The 20285-nt window shown below is 46.5% G+C and overlaps 1 protein-coding gene across 1 annotated transcript in view; it reads left to right on the top strand.

Moving 5' to 3' along the window:
* Positions 1-643: 643 nt before the first annotated feature.
* Positions 644-20285, top strand: part of URB1 (URB1 ribosome biogenesis homolog) — a 62463-nt gene continuing 42821 nt past the window's right edge. Inside the window, exons 1-10 of the mRNA XM_031458802.2 lie at positions 644-872; positions 3344-3483; positions 4212-4363; positions 5258-5390; positions 10026-10122; positions 12260-12345; positions 13135-13260; positions 15160-15284; positions 18434-18629; positions 19687-19824. Coding sequence (XP_031314662.2) covers positions 731-872; positions 3344-3483; positions 4212-4363; positions 5258-5390; positions 10026-10122; positions 12260-12345; positions 13135-13260; positions 15160-15284; positions 18434-18629; positions 19687-19824 — 1335 coding nt within the window. The 5' untranslated portion in view covers positions 644-730. The remainder of the gene's footprint in view (positions 873-3343; positions 3484-4211; positions 4364-5257; positions 5391-10025; positions 10123-12259; positions 12346-13134; positions 13261-15159; positions 15285-18433; positions 18630-19686; positions 19825-20285) is intronic.

Here is a 20285-nt window from a genome sequence, read left to right as displayed (position 1 = left end):
TATGAAAGAAGCTAGGGGTCAGGGTTAGGGGCACCCTTTGGAGCAAGGACCTCCCCACAGAAGCCCCCCTGGCATCTAGCCAGGGGCATCCACCCTCCCGGCAGATCCGCAGGACCACGAATAGGCAAAGCATCGAATCCCGCTGCAAGTCAATCAAGTTCAAGAGGCACCATTAGGGCGCCCTCAGGTCAAGAACTGATCTGACTGCGCAACTACCAAGCGTCTGGGCTCCTGCCCTCCGGGAGTGGCGGTTCTGGGGGTTCTTCGCCAAGAACCCTCGAGGCCCGATGGGCCTCTCCCAGCTGAAAACAGAGCTGACAGCCACGGTAGCAGAAAACCGGCTCACTGAACAGCCCCGAGCTGACTCACATTTGGGACTCGATAAATACTTGTTGTGTGCATGAGCAGTACACTTATTTACTTTCTTGAAATTTCAATAAAGAGGTAAGTGTCGGTCGCCTCCGGCCGCGAGCGAGCCAGCTGCGACCGCAGCATCAAGGCGGAACCGGGGACTCCGAGTTCCCGCATCTTCACTACCTGCTTCGCGACGGACCGCCCTTCCCACAGGCCCCGCCCCTTCCGCCGACCTCCCTCACGAGTCCCCGCCTCTTCCGCCAGCCCCGCCCCTTTCAGCCCACGTGTGGGTCCGAGACGTGCGTACGCTGTCTCTGCGTGTCCTCCAGCCAAGTCTCCAGTGAGTGGATCTCGGCGCGCCCCCTCCCTCTCGGCCATGGGGGTCCCCAAGAGGAAGGCCCCAGGCGGCCAGGACGGCGCGACTCCCCGCGCGGGCGCAGCCAAACGGGCCCGCACCGAAGAGCTTACTGGCGTCCGCTTCAAGGCTCAGCTGAGGGACCCGCAGGGCGCGGGGCCAGGTGAGTGCGGGGGCCCGGGGCAGCGAACGCTTGCGGGCGAGGCGGCCTCTCGGCCTCTATCTGAATGGCTTCCGTGTGCAGACACAGCCGCTTCTTTCTGCAGCTTTTCTTACTGAGCGTCAGAGCCTAGCCTCCCGATTTGCTGTCGGGAAACCGAGGCCCGGGTGCTTGGGAGTCCAGGGCCCCGACTTGCTGGATTGTGACAGCTCTATGCGAACACACACCTCCTTTGCCCGCGCAGCAACCCTCAGCAAGCTCTAAAACCTCTTTATTGCAATTTCAAGAGAATAAATAAGGGTACTACACATGCACACAACAAATATTTATCGAGTCCCAACTGTGAGTCAGCTCGGGGCTGCTGAGTGAGCCGGTTTGCTGCTACCGAGGCTGTCAGCTCTGTTTTCACTAGCTTTAATCCTCCTTCCAGTAGTCACCCTGACCTGGTAACATGTAATAAGCTACCACACGAAGCCACCACGGGACTTGTCAGTTGACCAAGATTAGTTGACTGATACGGAGAAGATTTTATAATTTCACTTTTTGAAAAGTGTGACCATCCTTCACAACTCCTTGTAACCCATTAAAAAGTATAAAGGTTATGAAGACAAAACACAATTGAATATACCAGTATGTGGAAACACTAGCACTGTGTCAAAGTTAAAAAAAAAACAATGAATGTTTACTCTCAAGTGAAAAGTTAAGTTAATGGTCAGAATATCCTCAATTTCTAGGTTGTCTTCCACAGATTTTGTTTTTATTTCTGTTAATTCTTAAATTTTTAATTAATTAATTAATATTAAATGGAAGCACAGCCACAATGTGTCAATTTTTGGTGTACAACAGATTTTGTTTTTAAACATTTGATACCTGCAACTGTCTGCAACTGCCAGCTAGTGCTGGGAAGATAGTATCTGCATTAGCACAGAACTATACATTTCATTCATTCATTCATTCATTCGTTTATTATTTACAAGGGGCTGTTATTTGCTAGAGTAGGGATAAAATGGTAAGAATCAGATACAGGCCTGCCATTGTGAGCTTATGAATAGTCAGTTGAGAAGGCAGATGTAAATCAGTAAAGTTGCACACAAACTGTTTTCAGCACAAATCCTCTGAAAGATAGGAATAGGAATCTTTCTGGTAGAAGAAAGAGTATATTTAATTATTTGAAAGGTTGTATCCATAGGCATATTCATGGTTTTGCCCAGAGAGTTCCATTTCTTTTGGGCCCTGCATTTGAACAGGTTTCAGAAGAAAACCAGGGCTGATGGGTAGTGGGCGCAGGTGAAGGAGCTGGGAGATGAGGTGGAGCTGAAGTTAGTGGGTCAAAGTGGGAATCCCTTTAGGAGGCTCTGTTGGATTTGTGTTTGAATCTGGTCTCTATCTTGGATTCTCTCTCCATTTTGTTTCGTTCTCATAACTCTGTGTGGTAGACTCACCTGACTGAAGATCGGGGAAGTGGAATTGGTAAGTGTTAGGGGGTTTCGTTTTCATCTAGATATTTGGGAAGGTTTTTTTTCTGTTGTGTTTTGTTTGTCCAGCTTTATTGAGATATTATTGACATATAATATATGTAAGTTTAAGATGTACAGTGTGATGACGTGATACATATAGATAGTATGAAACAATTACAATAAGGTTAGTTAACGCTGCCATCCCCTTATATAACTACCACTTTTTTTTGTGGTGATAATGTTTAAGATCTACTCTCTTAATAACTTTCAAGTATATGATACAGTATTGTAACTGTAGTCACCATGCTGTACATTAGATCCTCAGAACTTACACATCTTAGAGCTGTATGTTTACACCCTTTGACCAACATCTCCCTATATCACCGCCCCCCCCCCCCCCAGCCCCAGGCAACCTCCACTCCACTCTCTGTTTCAATGAGTTCGGAGTTTTTAGATTCTACATGTGAGTGAGAACGTGCAGTATTTGTCTTTCCCTGTCGCACTTTTTTCACTTAATGCCCTCAAGATCCACATATGTTGTCGCAAGAAGCAAGGTTTCCTTCTTTTTTAAGGCTGAATATTTTATTGTGTAGATTTCTGAATATAGATATAGATATACCACATTTTCTTTATCAGTTCTCTGATTATACCCCCTTTGTGGTAGGGGTGGGGGGCAGGTAAGCAGGGTTAGATTGATAAAGACCCAGAGGGTGCTCGGGGGTGGATCAGCGTCAGCACCGGGGAGGACCCCTGTATCAAGAACGGTTCTGCTCTGGGCCAGTTCCTTTTAAAATTGTTGCCCATGACTTAACTGGTGACAGAGAAGAAGCCGTGTCCTAACCCTCGGTCTCCCCGTCTTCACACTGCTGCTCTTTTCTCCAGCTCAGAAAGTGGCAAGTCCCATCACCTGGACGTTCCTGCCAGGACTGTCACTCTGTGACAGTAGCAGCTGGGTTTTTTTTTTTTTTTTTTAAAGAGACTGTCTTTGTTAACATGTGATCATAACTCTTCTTTCAGCCTTGGAAGCATTTGTTTCTGCTGCCAAGAAGCTACCACGAGAAGACGTGTACGACGTCGTGGAGGGGTACATAAAGATTTCTGTTGAGTGTGCGGAGATCTTCCAGCTCCTGAGTGGGGACAAGCGCCCTGAAAGTGAAGTATGTTACTCCTTACCTGGCCTGACAGAGAGAAGAACATGCCAATGCCACTGTTGTGTTAGGTTGATGAAGAGAAATGTGATACACATTTCTAAGACGTTACCCCCTTCCTACAGAAAGTGATGCCTTGTCCCTGTGCTGTAGGAATACATTCATTTTGACATCATGACCTTTGAAAGCATTTTAGTGAGAAGTCCTAACTTCTTATTGGTGAATAATACTGGATGGAATGATTATAGATTCTTAATCTAAACGCACTTGTTTCACTGCGGTTTGCTCTGACAAAAGGGAAAAAGGTAAAAACTGTCACACAGTTTTTATGTCAACCAATGCAGACTTATATTGAGTTGACATATATATTACTGTTTTCTGGTTCCAAAGAGGTTCAGAATTTGGGACATTTATGAACCTGTTGAAGTCTCAGGATTATTGCTGTAAGGCTGTAGACCTGCGCATGCCCCAAAGTAGTGAGGCCCAAGCATTCATATAAATTTCTCTTTTCATTTCACTTTGTTTAATTGTCAAGCAAGCTGTTCTCTGTTTAGCTAAACTGTGGGCACAGGACTAAGCTGTCAGCTTCCTGCGTTTGGCTCAGAATGTGGGTAGGCCCAGGCCTGCCAGTGGAAGGTTTGACACCTGCGAGTGACTGCGGCTAAGACAAGAGGATGACGTATGTAGAGGAGGGAAAGAAATGAGATGACTCGTCAGCCTTTCCATTCTCTTTACAGATGCTTTCAATATTTCAAGTTTTCGAGGCCATATTGTTGCGGACAGCCGGTGATCTTTCCCATTTTCACGTTGTGGGAACCAACATTGTGAAAAAGCTAATGAACAATCACATGAAGCTCATCTGTGAGTCCCTGTATGCCTCGGGTTACAAGTAAGTTGCCTGCCTTTACGTGGCAGGACTGGCCTTGGGCTTGGTCTGCGCTCAGCTCCCCACGAGCGCACTTGCCCTTTCCTCCACCTGCAGATAGAGCGGAGCCAGTTCCAAGGCCTTGACTGTGGCTCTAACCCCCCCTTCCTCTGTTGACCGGCCCGTCACTGTCACTGACTCCTCTCCTCCCACGTGTCCCTCTGCTCCCATCTGCTGCTCTCCTCACTGTCTTGGGAACACTCCAGACTTCCTTTATGCCGCCTGTCCTTTTGCCCCAAGGGCTCTTCTCCTTCAGGGCTTTGCAGAGGTGTCATCTCAAGGAGGCCTCCTCTGACCACCCCATCCATCTACAGTTTTATGTGTGATGTGACAGTCCATGTCAGTCTGTTGACTCTGTCTCCCTCCTCTTGAGTGCAAGGTGCATGTGGGTGGGGGCCTTGACCATCTTATAAAATGCTGTCTTCCCAGCTTCTAAATAGTGTCTAGTACGTAGTAGGTGCTCAGCAACCACAGATTCTGAGTACTTGCAGGATGGAAAGGCAGCCCAGAGCTTGCTTTTGGAGATGCCCACCACGCGGAAGTCTTCTTCTGTGCCGTATAAAGGCAGGGGTGATGGGGGTCTCCCAGCTATGTGAGGACTTCCTGGAGACGGAAATTGCCATCTTCTTTGTGTCTTGTGTCTTGTGTTCTTGGATCCTCCTCAGACTCAGTTTTTTAGCTTTCGTTGAAGATCTTGTTAGGATATTTTAAAGAAAGCGTGTCTTCATGTCTCCTCCATTCTGTTTTCTGCTTTGGGGATAGCAGAGCACACAGCCAGGTGTGCAGTTGGCTCGTGGTGAGGTGGCTGTGTGCTCCTGCTGTCCTGACGTGCCTGATTTCCCTGTTGTCCCTGAACAGGATGGCCCGAGCCTGCCTGAACCTGATGGCCGCCATGGTGACCCAGGGTCCGGAGGCTGCCAGAGACGTCTGCAGCCATTTTGATTTGAATAAAAAGACCTTGTACACCCTGGTGACCAAGAGGGATTCAAAGGTGAGAGGCCAAGTGTCTTGTACCCCTTGAGTGTTTCCGTTGCCTTTGTGTGTCCTCTTCCCTCTGGCCTCGGTCCTCATGTGGATGGAAGGGAGGCTTCCCCGTGGAGAGTCCGGGGCCTTGGCAGCCTCTGGGGTCCATGAGGAAGGGAGGCCTCTCTCGTGGCCGGTGGTGGGGCCCGGCTGCCTACAGAGCCTGAGTGACAGGGTCACCCGAGGACGGCTCTCTCGGGGCTCAGCATCGCCGGGCCTTCCTGGCCCGTGAGGACGGCTGAGCTTGTGAGATGGCCTCCAGGTGCCTCGTGGTGTGAACCTCGTAGTGTCCTGGCCGCCTGCGCGGGTTCCATCCACTCTGCAGAAATCTGCTGCAAGGCTCAGCCAGTGACATCACCAAAGAGGACACTTACTGGCTTTTTAATATATTTCTTGCGCCTTCCAATTATAAGTCTTCTAATGAGTAGGGGCTGCTTTGTGCCAAAGAGAATGGAAGTGTGAATGGCTGGTTTTCAGAAGAACTGTCGGAAAAAGAAAAGTTTCCTGGTGGCTCCAGAAGTTTCACTTGGGTTTGGTTCTTGAGGAAGAAGCACAAGCTTCAGGACTCCTGAGCTGGTGGAGGGGTGGCCTCCCGCCCGCGTGCTGGCTGCAGGCTGTCCAGGCCTCTTTCCACGGGCCGGGCCGGGCCGGCCCTCCCTGCCGTCGCCCCGGTGCTATGGCAGCCCTGGCCTCATCCTCCACACCCTCCTCCTGAGCAGAAGGACCAGGCCGCCCGATGGCCGCCTGTCCGCCCAGGCAGAGAGCCATGTTGGAGTGGTGGACTTCTGCAGCCACGTGACCTTGCTCTCTGACTCTTCCTGGGAGTTGAGAGCTTCTGCGTGGCAGGGAGGGTATAGCTCAGTGGTAGAGCTTAGCATACACAAAGTCCTGGATTCAATCCCTGGTCCTGCCTCTAAAAATAAATAAACAAGTAAACCTAATTACATCCTCCCCCGAAAAAATTAATTAATTAAAAAAAAAGTTTCTATGTTGCCGGGTTGTAGACTAAGTTAATCATCCAGGTAACAGCAGGTAATCTTACAGCCCAGTGTTGAGAGTTTTCCTGGAATTACGAATAAGGTTTTCTCTGAGGAGGACATTTCCAGGTCCTAGTGTTTCATGGATACCGTTCTTTATTAATGTGTCAAAGGTTCCGTTCAATGAGTAACGGCTCCTGGCATTTAAATGCGTTATCTAACGAAAAGAATGTGCGTGCTGTTTGCACACTAGGGCCAGTATCTTGGCTCTTTGGTCTCACCTGGCTGTCAGCCTAGCAGTAATGACCTATCAGAATCCCTTCTCCTTCCCCCTGTCTCACCCCCAACCGGCCCCCAGCCAGTAAGTAAAACATCCGGCAGTAGATAGGCCACCCGCCAGGGCACAGCCAAGGCACAGCGTGGGAAAGCCCGGCCTGGACCCCGGCCCGGCCCCGGCTGCCGCTTCCTCTCATTATTTTACATCTTTCTTGATCTGTCAAACAGGGGTCATGGTCAAAATGAAAGCGCTTTTATTTTCTTTCATTCATCGTTTGTATCAAGTATCTTAAATACTCTGTAGACTGTAGGAAATGGTTTCTAGATGTTATAAAACAATTTTTTTTGCATATAGGAAATGTGAGGGACCTTGAGAAATAGCAGCACAATGAATCCCCACGTACCTGACATCCAGCTTCACAGGCTGTCAGCTCTCCCACATTTTGGTTTGTTGTGGGGCAGCCAGCCTAGCACAGCATATCCCACATGTGTATCGTATTTCACTGTGAATGTTTCCATGTGCATCTCTGATAGTGCCATCATTGTACCTAACACCTTGAATAGTTTCTCAGTACCACCTAGTGCCCAGCTCAGGCTCTGCTTTTCCCCGACTGTCTCAAAAATGTCTTTATACCTCCTGGTTCACATCAAGATCCAAATATGGGCCCCACATTGCCTTTGATTGATACCCTTCTTAAATCTCTTCTTATCTTTGAGTCTTCTGCCGCTCCCTCACCTTTTTTTTTTTATTAATGCCATTTAGTTATCCAAGAAGCTGGGAGATATGGTTTTTTTTTTTTTATGAGTGTGTTTTTCACATTTTGAAAGGAGTTATTAAAGCCTCATGAAGAAAGAGGATTATGGATATTTTTTCATCCAAAGAAAGCATTGTTAAAAGTCTTGTGTCCAAGAGCAGTTTTACCAAATATGTTTTGGTCTATTTTAGACAGTGTTTTGCAGAACAAGCCATAGAGATCAGGACACTTTCTTCCTGGGATAATAACCCTGTGTCGTAACAGGGTAGGAATGAGGAGTAGGCGTGCAGCCTTCTTGCCTTTGATGGAGTTGCTGCAGCCGGGGGCGGAGGGTCGAGGGTAGTGAGGGACTGTGGTCAGGTGGCTGAGGCCTGGCGGTGGCTGCGTGAAGGAGGAGCAAAGGCTGTGTCTTGGGGGTTTTGTTCTCTACAATGTCAGGAGCCAGAAATTCGGGCTTCTCTGGGATACAAGATGGATGCTAGGAGGGGAGAACTAAATTCCACTTCAATTCAAAATTTGTTGCTAGAGGCAGTTTTAAGAGGATCTGATCCAACCCTGCTGTGTGCACACAGGATAGAAAGACCCGGAATGGCAGGTCGGGACCAGCATCCCAGGGGCCTGACCCCCAGTACTTCAATGAAACCAAAAAAAAACCAAAACTGTGGAGCCTTTCCAACTCACTGGGAAAGGATAAAACGTAATTTAATTTTACTAGGCAAGTTTTAGCATTTTGCCAGAATTCTTTTGCAGTACAGAGACCAAGGTAACAAGCTAACTGTGCTTGAATTAGGTGGCACATTTATCTGAAAGATGAGGTGTCTGGATAGTCTGGGAGCAGTGGTTACTCGAAGCTTCCTGAGGACAGGGACAATGTAGTAGTCATCTTTTGCATCCTCTCTATCTGGGGTTATGGCGTCTTGAGTGTAATTGCTGTTTTATTAACATTAAGTTGGTGCATGACGGCACCAGAGCACTGCTGAAAGTGCAGCTCATTTTCAAGACTTGAGCGATCGTTGTCCCTAAACTCCATAGTGTGAAGAGGACCACAGGCTGGTCCCCAGACAAGAGGATAGTGTGCAGCTCTTAGCGTATCTGGAGTAAAGCAGCGTCAGTCTCACAAGGTCTTGCTGAAGGGCCCGTGGTTTGGCTGGAAGGAGACTCAGAAAGTACAATGAATGTGCAAGGCCCCACCAGGTGTTACAGAGCATGGGTCAGGTGTTCGTTCTCTTCTCCAGAAGAAACATACTCAAAACAAGACAGAACTAAAGACTCATGTAGATGCCTAAATGGTGCCAAGTGTGGTCCTTGCACCCTGAGAAGTGGTGGAGTGAAGATGCCGTGGGAGCCCTGAGAGGAAGGAGCTACTCTCTAGGCAGACATGTGGTCCAGAGTGAAGCAGTGTGTTTGTACAGTGACTTCTTACGTCCCAATCCCAGTGCTTACTCACTTAGTAGTTGTGTAACCTTAAGCCTAGAGTTTTCTAAACCTCGGTTTCCTCATCTGTAAAATGGGTATGGTGGGCATCTGTACCTCAGGTTGCTGTAAGGAGTAGCCGAGATAACAAATGTGCAGCATTTGACAGTGTCTGGCACGTGGTAAGTGCTCAATGAATGCTTTTAATGTCATCGTCACTCCTGCCACCATCTCTGCTGCTCCTCCTGAGTGGAGTGGGACTCTCTGGAAGACAGAGTCTCCTTCATCTTTTCAGGCATTCAGGGCAATAGTTCTCCGTAGTATCAACTTATTTCTTGTCAGAAAATTAAAGTGTCTTCGGAATGACTGTGACATAGGAAGTTTTCGGTTTAAGCAGTGGAAGATCGAAGTGTATGTGCTGGTTCTGGTCCAGCTGACAAGAGACCTGCATGACCAAATGCCATGGGTTCTTTGGGTGGAAAACAGGAATGTTGAAGACACAGGTTTGTCTTAAAGTTACTGGGAGGGGAAACTGATCAGGTGGCCCAGGTGGCTTCCCCTGAAGTGTTGGCTGCTGGTCATGGCCTTTGGGCCCTGGTTGAGGATGCCCGCTGTCCTGGGTCACGGCTGATGCCTGTGGGACAGCGCAGACTGCAGCCCTGGGAGGGCTATGCCAGCTTTGTCACATGACAGCGTCTGTGCGTTGGTGTCAGGTGTAGATTTAGAATATCTAACAAAGACCAGACATCACGTCATTGGTGTTTCATCAAAAGCAGCACTAGACTTTCCATTATCTCTGGATTTTATAAAAGACAGATACATTGTTTCATTAAGTGAGAGTACATGGTATCTAGACAGGTATTAGGCACTTTACAGAAGTGGTCTGTGAGCTAAAAATGTGTATTACTACAGTTGGTAGAGGGGACACCTCTACTTATGTATTTAGAAAGAGCTTGAAAGAGAAGGAGAAATAGAGCAGGAGACTGAGGGGGAAGGAGCAAAGGAGAAACCCCTTTGTTTCTGTAAAGAGCTGAGAGTGGTGTTAGACTTAGACCCTCCAGTGGCACAAGCCCGGGAGGCCTCTGTGACGTTGGGATGGGACGGGTGTGCCTTCCCCCATGGTCCTGCTTCCTCGGGTTGTGTTTGGATACATCTGTGACACGTGTCTCCTTCGTCCCCCAGGGAGTGCCCGACGTCCGGCTGGCCTACATTCAGTTTGCCCTTTCCTTTTTGATCGCCGGCGATGACAGCACAGTTGGGCAAGTGCTGGAGTTGAAAGGTAGGTGTGCCTCTTTGTCTCGGGGTGAAGCCAGCTCATGGTTTTGAAAAACCTACTGCAAAGCATTTTGCAGGTTAAAAGAAGCCTGCAGCCTTGGTGGCTGCAGAGTGCGCCAGGACCAGGGGTGCGTGTGCGGCGGGCCGTGGTCAGTGTGGTCTTGATACCGCCGCTCAGCGTGGACGCAGGTGTCCCTGCTCTGCTCTCTGCGGTGCTGAGCCGCATCCTCACCGAGGAGAAACCCAAACCTCAGGGACTCATGCAAACACAGGAGGCTTTGTGTCTCCAGAACATACATGGATTCCTAGCCTGGCTACCTGGCTTTCCTTAGTAGTTGTGTTTTTAAAAAATAAAGTTTAACAACTTTGATGGCTTTGCCCAGTGTTACGAGAATGTCAGTAGTAGAGCTTCAAAGGTTTCCAACTGGACCGCCTCCTGGTGCCTGTCTCACTAGGGCAAGCTGGGCATGGCGTGGTTTAATCTGTTGGGGCCGCTTGCATTTTAGCAAGAAATTCAGGATGACAGTAAGTGGCAGCGCATAGACGGTGCTTAGCATGTGCAGTCATTCACTGAGGTCCCCCAGGGTCATACCCTGTCTGCAGGTGGGGAGGGGCTGGTGTCCTGGCTGTGCTCTGGGCCTCATGGGAGGAGGAACAACGTGGTGCTGCGATTCGGTCTCCAGCCTCCCCTTGCCTCCCCCAGCGTGGGAGACCCAAGCCCCCTCCACAGCCAGCTGCCAAGACCCTTTATGAGCAGGTGCGGGTGGCAGTTCCCCACATGTTGTCGGTCCTGATCCGCACAGGTTGCCCTGTTGCTGTCGGGGCGATGCTGCCTTTGCAGGTGCAGCTGACAGGTCTTCCCTGATGGTTGCCTGGTCGGGGTGCCCTCTGCTGCCAGGGCTGGGTCTTTCTGCAGAATCCCCTTGGGTCTTCTCAGCATCTGGCCTTTTATTCAAGGAGAGTGGTTTGGGGTTTTCCGTCCACCCTGCTGCAGGGCAGGGATGCACTTCAGTCAGTGTTCCTGCCAGGCAGTTTGGCCAAAGGCATCTAAACATGTACAGTGTCTGATCCAGCCACTCCGCGCCTAGTCATTTATCCTAAGGAAATAATTAAGGATGTGAATAGAGGTTTTGTTAGGGGATATTTTTTCATATTAGCTGAAAATTGGACTCCTAACTACCCACCAGCAAGGGATTGATTAAGTAAATTGAGTGCTGGTCATAAGGAGCGATGCAGTTCTTAAAAATGATGTAGAAATGTACTTACTGATATCAGATTTTTAAAGGATGTATGATTGGGTGTAAACTCACTTATAAAACTGTAAAGTATGACCCCATTTTACTAAAAGTTAAATTTAGCAGAATATGGATCTATCAGAAGGTTGATGGTCAGCCGGTAACCCAGATAGTAACAGTGTTAACCTCCAGGTAGTGGAGGAATGGTTTATTTTAAGTTTCTTTCTTTCTTTCTTTTTTTTCTTTGATATTTTCTCATTTTTCTTTTTCTTTCTTTCTTTTCTTTTTTTTTTTTTAAGAATAATGAACTTGCTTTTATAGAAATTACGTGTGCCTGTTAAGCACGTGTGGAGCAAGAGAAATTGTAATTGCTATGACGCTGTTGACCAGTGTCACCAGCACATTAGTAGTGACGCAGTGCCAAGCCATGGTGACCGACTCCCCCGGGGTTGGGAGGTGAAAGCTAAGCAAACAAATCAGCCCAGATTCTCCTGCCGATCAATAAAGTGAAAACCATCCTTTTAAATACATCTCTGAGCAGGTCTAAGCAGAGAGAGAAACATGAGAAAACTGTAACCATACCATACATTCTCTTTCACACCGTGAATGTTATATTAATTTTACTTAAGTTAGTGTGAAAACAGGAAAGTAAAACAGAACTAAATCACTGTTGAACTTTAATAATAGTTCAGTCATTGTTTTGCCTTTAAATATTGACTTCCTGTGTCACAGAAAACATTTTTCCTACTGTGAACTTGTATAATTAAAAAGAAAAAAACTTAAAAAAAAAGCAAGTAAATGGCATTGTTTGCTGTACTGTTGTACTGTTTAAAAAGTGATGTTCTCTTGTCTGTTCTCATATTTGAAGTAATGTTGAGTTTAATGCTTTGAAACTTTTACTTTCAGAATTTATTCCTTGCATTTTTAGTTCAGGCATAAAGGAGGACAGGATCTCTACCATCAATATTTTGTTATCCACACTGAAAACAAAGGTACGTGTGTGGTGATGAAGGCTCCTCTCATTTGTTTGCTCTGACGTTTTGCAGGACTGTAGAGCCATGGGTTATGCAGGTTGCTTGGGAAGCCGGTCTGGCAGTGTGTGTCAGAGGTCTTAAAAATGTTAGTACACCCAGGTGGAGGGTGGGAGGTTGCCTCAGAATCCCCAGGGAACGTACTTGAAATACATAAACCCTCTCAGAGGTTCGGAGTTTGAGGGGTAAGTTTGGGTGGAGCTGAGAATTTGTGCCGTAATTCTGAGTCCATAGTCAGGGATGCAGTGTGGACTTTGTATAAGGATTCTGTCATAGCCAGAGTTTGGAAGGCACCTAACTGTACACACCCAGGGAATAATGGTTAAATAAGTTATGGTCACTCATAGGCTGAAGGATATCCAGCCACCGAATGAGGCTCTAAAGGAATTTTAATGATGTGGAGACAGCTCATGCTGTAAGTAAAAATAGGCACAAAACTATATGAAAGTATAATCCCAAAGAGACCAAAAAAAACCCACCCCAGCAAAAACTTAATACTACACACACATGTGTATTTTATGTGTGGTTAGGGGACAGGGAGGCTGAAAGGAAATATACCAAAAGGTGAACTGTGGGTGTTTTAGGATGGTGGTAATATTGGTGAGTTTTATTTTCCTTTTTATGTTTTATTTTGTTTTTGGCTAAGTATTTTGCCATAGAGCTATGTTATTTTTATAATGGCCAAAAAAATAAACACTATTTGAAAAATCAAATTCCTTGCAATTCATTTTTTTTTCCTGTTATTTTCAGGTAGTTCACAATAAAAACATCACAAAAACCCAGAAGGTGCGTTTCTTTTCCGGGCAAGTGCTGAACCACATAGCATCTCTCTACAGCTGGAACGGGATTGTCGACGTGAGCCTGGAAAGTATCGAGGTACGGTCGCCTCTGGTTTCACTTGGCCTCGCTGTTAGTGTGTGGTACCCACAGCTGGGAGACTGAAGAATCTGAACATACACCTGCCTTTAAAAAAGTCTCCGCATTTGATCTGTTTCTTTTTGGCTTGTGGTTACATTAATTCTCTGCCTAGATGCAATATGATTTTCAAATTTTGTTTTTTTACAGTAAGATTTTTTTTTCTATCTCTGAGGTTTCATGATAGTAAATTTTTTTCTTTTTTCTAAATGAGAACACTGTTATTCCCTTTGGCTGAGTGATGTCTTAATTTTCCCTGCCAGCGTGCCCAGTAGACTGACAGGGGTGATCCTGTCTCCCTCCTCCTCCTCGCTTTCCTCTTCTCCTCCTCACTTTCCTCTCCTCCTCCTTCCATTCTTTTCACATCCAGCCGTTGGCATTTCAAGGCCTGTTGCTTTTGTTTCAGGATCCTAGGGAACCTCAATTTCCTCACCTACTGACATGTGTAGTTTGTTTTGTAACAAGTGCTAAATTGTGACAGTTGCTCTCACATTGACCCAAAGCCAGTGTACCTTTTAATTCTCCTTGTTTTGATTTTCCTCGGGTGTTTCTCAACATGGACTTGGCCGGAGTTGTGAAGGCTCAGACTTCTTGCTGATTTCATAGTAATTCACCTCTCAAGAGCTCACTATTTTACTCCCTTTTATCTTCATGCCTTGCCCACGTCCTCTTGTTTTGAACACATTTTGTTCGTTCTATAACCAGGAGGCCTCAGGGGCTTAATAAAAACACTCCCAAAGGTGGAATTTTATTCAAAAGAGCAAGAGAAATTAAGTCATTCATAAGCTTGTTTAAAAATACAGGTTTAAACCTGTTTAAAAATACAGGTTTAAACCTGCCCCTCTTAGGAGTATTTTTTTAATCTTTATTTTTTAATGATTCTATTTAATAGGTGATGACATTCAGATTCAGGGGGTTAAGTGATGCTCTCATTCCTGGTTACGTTGTGATGCCCAGACCCCATCCTGAAGCTCTGCAGGAGCCCCTTTAGAGTTGCCTCATTAGAACGAAAGATACTTGTGTCATCTGGGAAATCCCGAGGGATTTAGAGCTCCGTGTGAGACATGACTCTCATCCCATCACTCAGAAAATTATAAGGGTTTTAAGAGCTCTGTGCCAGGAACTGGGGACAACAACCAAATATTTATTTTTTAATTATGTCACAGTATCACAATGCAAAAGCAAGAAAAAGCTTAGAAAAACATTTTCTATTTAACGCATATGCTGTGGCCACTAATACTGATCTGCTCTGTACTTCCTAGCGCAGTGATGACTTAGCTGCCTGATCCAGTTTGCTCATATGTAAAATGGGTGTAATCGTGTCTGCGCTGCCAGACTCACAGGGCTGCCGTAAGACTTAAATGAGAACCCTTATTGTGAAGTGCTGGGAAACAAGAAATGACATAAAATCTCAAGTTACCTGTAGTTTCTTGTTGTTCCAGCAACTCCCTCTTTATTCAACTTTAAAAAGAAAAAAATTTTAATTAAGTTTGTTTGAACTAAAAAAGAAATAAACAAATAATCAAAAAACCCCAGTTGACTCATTCCCCTGCCCCTCTGACCCCCACCTCTGACAACCACCAATCTTCTCTCTGTATCTCTGAGCTTTTTTAAAAAAATTATTATTTTATTTATTTATTTGTTTCAGATTCCACATATAAGGGAGTGTTTTTTAAGTTTGATTGGTGTTTCTCTTTTGGCAGGTGGTGGGGAGTTGTTTGGTTTTGAATTAGAGCAAGTGTTTAAAATGTTGTCTGAGTTGCCATTAGGTGTGTGATTTTGTCTAGTTTTTACTCTGGATCTGTTGCTAAGGCTTATGAACTTGGGGTTTTCATTGAATTTTTTTTTTAACCCTCATAGACTTCTGCTGAAGACGCAGGGAAAGCCATGGTGCGGGAGCTCGTGCATAACTTCCTGACAGACCTCTGCTGTTCACTCAAGCACGGGATTAACTTCTATGACGCGTCTCTCGGTACCTTCGGCAGGTAAGTCCTGAGTGTGTGTTCCTTCTAGGGGAAATCTGTCAGATGATGGATTTGAAGTGGGTTAGAACTAGAATTTTAGACAGTAAGTCTAGTGAACCTTTGGGGACCCAGAGGACTGCTGTTCACTTTGTGCCCTCAGGGCAGAGTCTCAGGGTAGCAGCTGACTTAGACACACAGTATGTGGTGTGTCACCCAGGGAGGTGCTGTGTGTGTTCACCTGGGGACAGTGGCGTCCACTGGATCTGCGAATAAGTCTGTTATGTCCACCTTCCCAGAGACGGTGGGCCCCACCATGGGCCTCACCGCAGTCCTGAGGTGGGAACCACTGTTACCCCAGTTTTGCAGATGAGGGAACTGGGCACAGAGTAGTCAGGTCACTCTCCCTGTAGGTGGCAGAGCTCAGACTGGAACCTAAGAAATCTGGTTCCAAGTCCATGTTCATGATAGCTAGTCAGTCCTCCCTGTCCCCAGGGATGGCTGCTGAAGAATTAGAATTTCAAAGTTTTGTTTTTACATTTTGTTTCATACTTTACCATTATGGTAACATTTCGTCAGTAAGGAAACATTAAGTCTACAGCTAATGGTTTAGATTCTGTTCTTCCAGGCTTTCTCTTTAGAGCCATAGATCTATAATACATACCGTGTCATTATCTTTTAAACCAAAAAGGCCTCCAGTTGGATATATTGTTCATCAGCCTGCTTTTTTCCATTTGACAATAAGAAATATTGGACTTATTTCCTGGTCATTGTAAATGACCCTTAGTTTTAACCCCTTGACATTTTAAGGACAGAGATGGTTTGATTTCAGCCAGTCAGGAACCGGCTGATTCCTTCATCGTGGGGTTAATGTGGTGGGAACTTTTCTCTTTGCTTTTGTGGCTTTGAACTTGGTTCTGTGACTGTTGTGAATTAACTTGCCTCATCACTTCTTTTTCTTGTAACTTTGTTTTGGTCATAGTGTAGCTTTTCTCCCAGTAAGAGTAAGCTCATTTTCTTGCTAAAATGAATCCGCAGGCTTTGACGGTCTAGTGTACTGTAACACCATGCTTCAAACACATTTTTCCTGTTAAATAAACCCATATTGAATCAACTTGTGGGTGTGGGTCGTTGGAAATAAGCTGTGGTTTATGTAAAATTTTTCAGCCATGGGCAAAAAACAAATGTTTGTGCTGATGGGGGACGGAGGGCATTTTGTTTGTGGAGTGTTAATGGAAAGCTTTGAGAGGATTGAAATGCGTGGTTTCCCAGCGGTTGTAAAGCTCCTTCCTTTCCTTCAGGTTTCTAGGTAAATGTCGCCTTCCCTGGCAGCCCTCTTTGGAGATAGTCCTTCCACTGTCACTGTCCTTTGGCCTGGCCCTTGCTTCTGTGACAGGGACTTACCACCGCCTTGCGTATTTGTTCGTCCTTTCGTTCATTACCCAATAGGCAGGAGTCGGTGAGAACAAAGGCTGGTCTGTTTTGAATCCGCAGTGCATAGGACAGTGCTTGGCACATAGTAGGTGTTGAAAGTGAGGCATTAGTGTGTGGGCAAGGGTTGGCAAACCTTTTCCGTTTGGGGCCAGATGGTAAGTATTTTAGTCATGGTGAGCCATGTGGTCCCTGCTGTGACCACCCAACTGGGCCACTGTAGGACCAAAGCAGCCGTGACATAAGTGAGTGATGTAACTGGTTCCAGAGAAGCTGTATTGACAGAGGCGGCTGGTGGCCAGAGCTTGCAGCCCGCCGTTTGGAGGTTCAGAGAGCAGTTTTTGGAGTGGCTGTGAGACCTTAGCAGGTTACTCCTCTCTGGCAGTGTCGCCTGTCTGTAAAGTGGAAGTACGGTTACTGCCCACCCTAGAGAGAGGTAGTGTGTGCTCGCTGCCTCGAGCAGCGTCTGGCATGTGCTGCAAACTCTGTGGGTATAAATGCTGTTCATTTTATTAAATCATTTATTAAAATCGTGTGTGTGTATGTGATATTTTGGGCACTCTTTGCAGATTCAACATTCCATTTATTTGAAAGCAACAGGTATGTTTTGCTTATGAAATTTTCCTATTAAGAATTTTAAGCTTATTATAGAATAGCTTTCCGATCAAAATTGTGCTTTTTCTAATTCAGTTGTTGAAAACGTTTCTTATCTGTAAAGTGTCATACTGCATTTATATGAGACTACAAAACAGTGATTATCCTAGAAACCAGCAACATGACACGCCAGTGAGGCACGTTCTGAGGCTTTTCTGGATGTTACGATTTTCCAGGGACCAGCAGACAGGAAAAGGGACCTTTTCTTAAAAGGTAGCTGCGGGTAGAACCCAGAGTCCTGGGGGTTTGACCACGTAGATCCTCGGCTAGGTGCTCACTTTCTTTAAGTTGTAGTATCTGCAGGTTTTCCTGTTGTTATCATCTTATGTCTTTGAAAACTGCTCACTTTGGGACAAATTTTGACTATTTACATACAGTAGATCCCGCGTGCCTCCCTCCCATATTAGCTTCCTTCAGTGTCTAAGTGAAGGTGTAGAAATTTGAAATAAGCTAGAAACAGAGGAGGCAGAAGACCTGTGGAAAAACTGTGTGCCTTCTGGCTGAGTTCTAGAAATAATTTTGAGGCGCTCTGGACCGTGGCAATTCATCAGTACTTCATGGGAAAGAAAAACAATGTAATCTTTTCAAAAGCAAAATACATTTCTCTATTTTTTTATACTTAACGCGCACATCTTTACATACTTGCTTTTTCATGTGTGGTTGGAGGAACGAGGTCAGGAAAATCACAAAAAGAAATTTTAAAATTCACGCTCGCCTTGACTTGTAGCAGACTGAAGGTGGCTGGGGAGAAGGGAGGCTGGATTTATTCCTCTTCTTTAAAAGTCAGGTGGAACTCGAGGTGGGGAAAGAGAGATGGGGAACAGGACAAAGTAGAGACTTTTCTAGCCACTCCGAGGTAGAGGAGTGAAGTTGAGGCTTTGGGGTGGAGAGCGAGAACCCCACAGACCACGAGAACATCCCACTTTCGTGCCACGAGGGAAATTCACCGGAAATGAAACTTGCCCATCGCTGTGTTACAGCCGTGTTCACTGAGGCCAGTTCCTCAGGATGGAGCTGCCTGGCACCCTGAGCTCTCCGTGGGCCGTGAAAGCTCTCTACTCACCCTTTCTCTGCTCTCTCTCTGACAGAGGAGGGAACCTGACCCTCCTGCACTTCCTGTTGGGTTTGAAAACCGCCGCAGATGATGAGCTGGTGGCTGAGCTGGTGGTCAGCATCCTGAAGGTGTGCCCTGACCTCCTGAACAAGTATTTCAAGGAAGTGACATTTTCCTTTCTCCCAAGAGTGAAGTCTACTTGGTTAAATAATATCAAACTGCTAAACAAGGTGAAGCCCATGGGTGTTTTGAAGTCTCCTAGATGGGGTCGTGGGCGGGGTGTGTGGAGTTGGGGGTACAAGCTGGTGTGGGGGGTGACGTTCTGATAAACTCTGCAGGACGAAGACCTGGCTTCAGCCGTTCTTCAGGGGATGTGTTAGATGACACCTTTATCCTCCGAGAGCGACTTGCTTTTCACTGAGCTGAATTTCGAGGTTTATGCTTTTGAGTCTGTTGAGCCAATTTCATCGTCTTCATCCAGACTTTGCTTGGAGTGAGATCTGGATGGGTTCCAGCAGTGAGGCTGGAATTAGTGAAACATCTGAACTGTAGGATGGTTTTTAAAGATTGCTATTTCAGGTACTTGCAACAGCCTGAAATAAGCTGTGAATCATTTCACAGTCTGTTTGACTGTGGTCTGTTTGTTTAAGTGGTTGTGAATTCATTTCCTTCTGATCACAGATGTCAGCCTCCCCTCATCTACCAGCTACACAAATTCTTTGGCAATACTGCCTCGATCAGTTCACACCTCTCTCTCTCTGCTCCTCTCTCTCGCCCGTTGGAGGGCTGGATGTGAGTCCTTCCACCTCTGCCTTCCAGCCTTCAGGCCCCAGGGAAATCTCTCACTCTCACTGAGGTCTAGTTTTGTCATCTGTAAACACTGTTTATTTTGAAATAAAGTTTCCCTACCCCAGAGCGTTGTCATGAAGTGTTAAAAGATGACATAATTTGTCAGGTGCCTGTCAGGGGCAGCAGCTGATGAGGGAGTAATCCGTTTGTCAGTTGTAGCGGTGACTCATTTGCCAGCAGAGGTTTTAAGAGGCTCCCGAGACCTCAGGCCAAGCTCTGCTTTGCAAGTCCTTGGGAATGCCAATCCTGTGACCTGACTTGATTTTAACAAGTGGGTTTTGGGGTTGATCTTCTGGATCCTGTTCCTTGTGGCGAGCCTTGGTCCTTTATTACTATCATTGTTTCTTCGGAGCAGCTCACTGTTGGGTGCCTACAGTTAGACTCGGGTCTGAAAGTTCACTTCCAGTGCCAACTCATTGTCTGTTCCCCTCTCCGTAGATCTATGATGCCCAGCCGGACATTTCCCGGGCATTTCAGACCAAAGAGTTCATCCCCTTGCCTCGGCTTTTGACGATGGTGATGGTGACCACCGCGCCCGTCGTGTGCAATAAGATCATGTTCACCCAGGCATTGAATGTGAGTGGGTACCCTGCTTCCAGACTCCCTCCCGCCCACCCACTGGCCGTGCTAGGGGGTGGTTCTGAAAATACCAGCCTGGATGTAATGGATCGTGTTTAGTGAGCCTCTGAGACTTTCCACATGTCCATTCATCTAAGAAAGGGGTCCGGGGGCCCGAGGCACATTCCTGCTGTGGGATGGGGGGTTAAGGGGTGTCTGCACAGCTCCAGCACGGAGCAGGACCGCTGGATCCCTGCACCTCGGCTCTGGGCCTTTCCGAGGGTAGGAGGGAGTCAGAGGAAATGTGTCCAGCTCCAGCCCAGTGTCATGTGTTAAAGTCTCATTAGAATTTCTGGACAGGATGGGACTGAAATTTACCTAGCAAATCCTTTCTTTTGTGGTTTAAATGAATAGTGTTAAGTTTTCTGGGGAACATTTACTTTGAAGACCAGCTGTGTTAGGAGTTTGAGGAAGGATGT

The sequence above is a fragment of the Camelus dromedarius genome, chromosome 2 (genome assembly GCF_036321535.1).
Source record: "Camelus dromedarius isolate mCamDro1 chromosome 2, mCamDro1.pat, whole genome shotgun sequence".
Lineage (NCBI taxonomy): Eukaryota > Metazoa > Chordata > Mammalia > Artiodactyla > Camelidae > Camelus > Camelus dromedarius.
The sequence above is the reverse complement of the archived record's forward strand: the minus strand, read 5'-3'. Positions and strand labels throughout refer to the sequence as shown.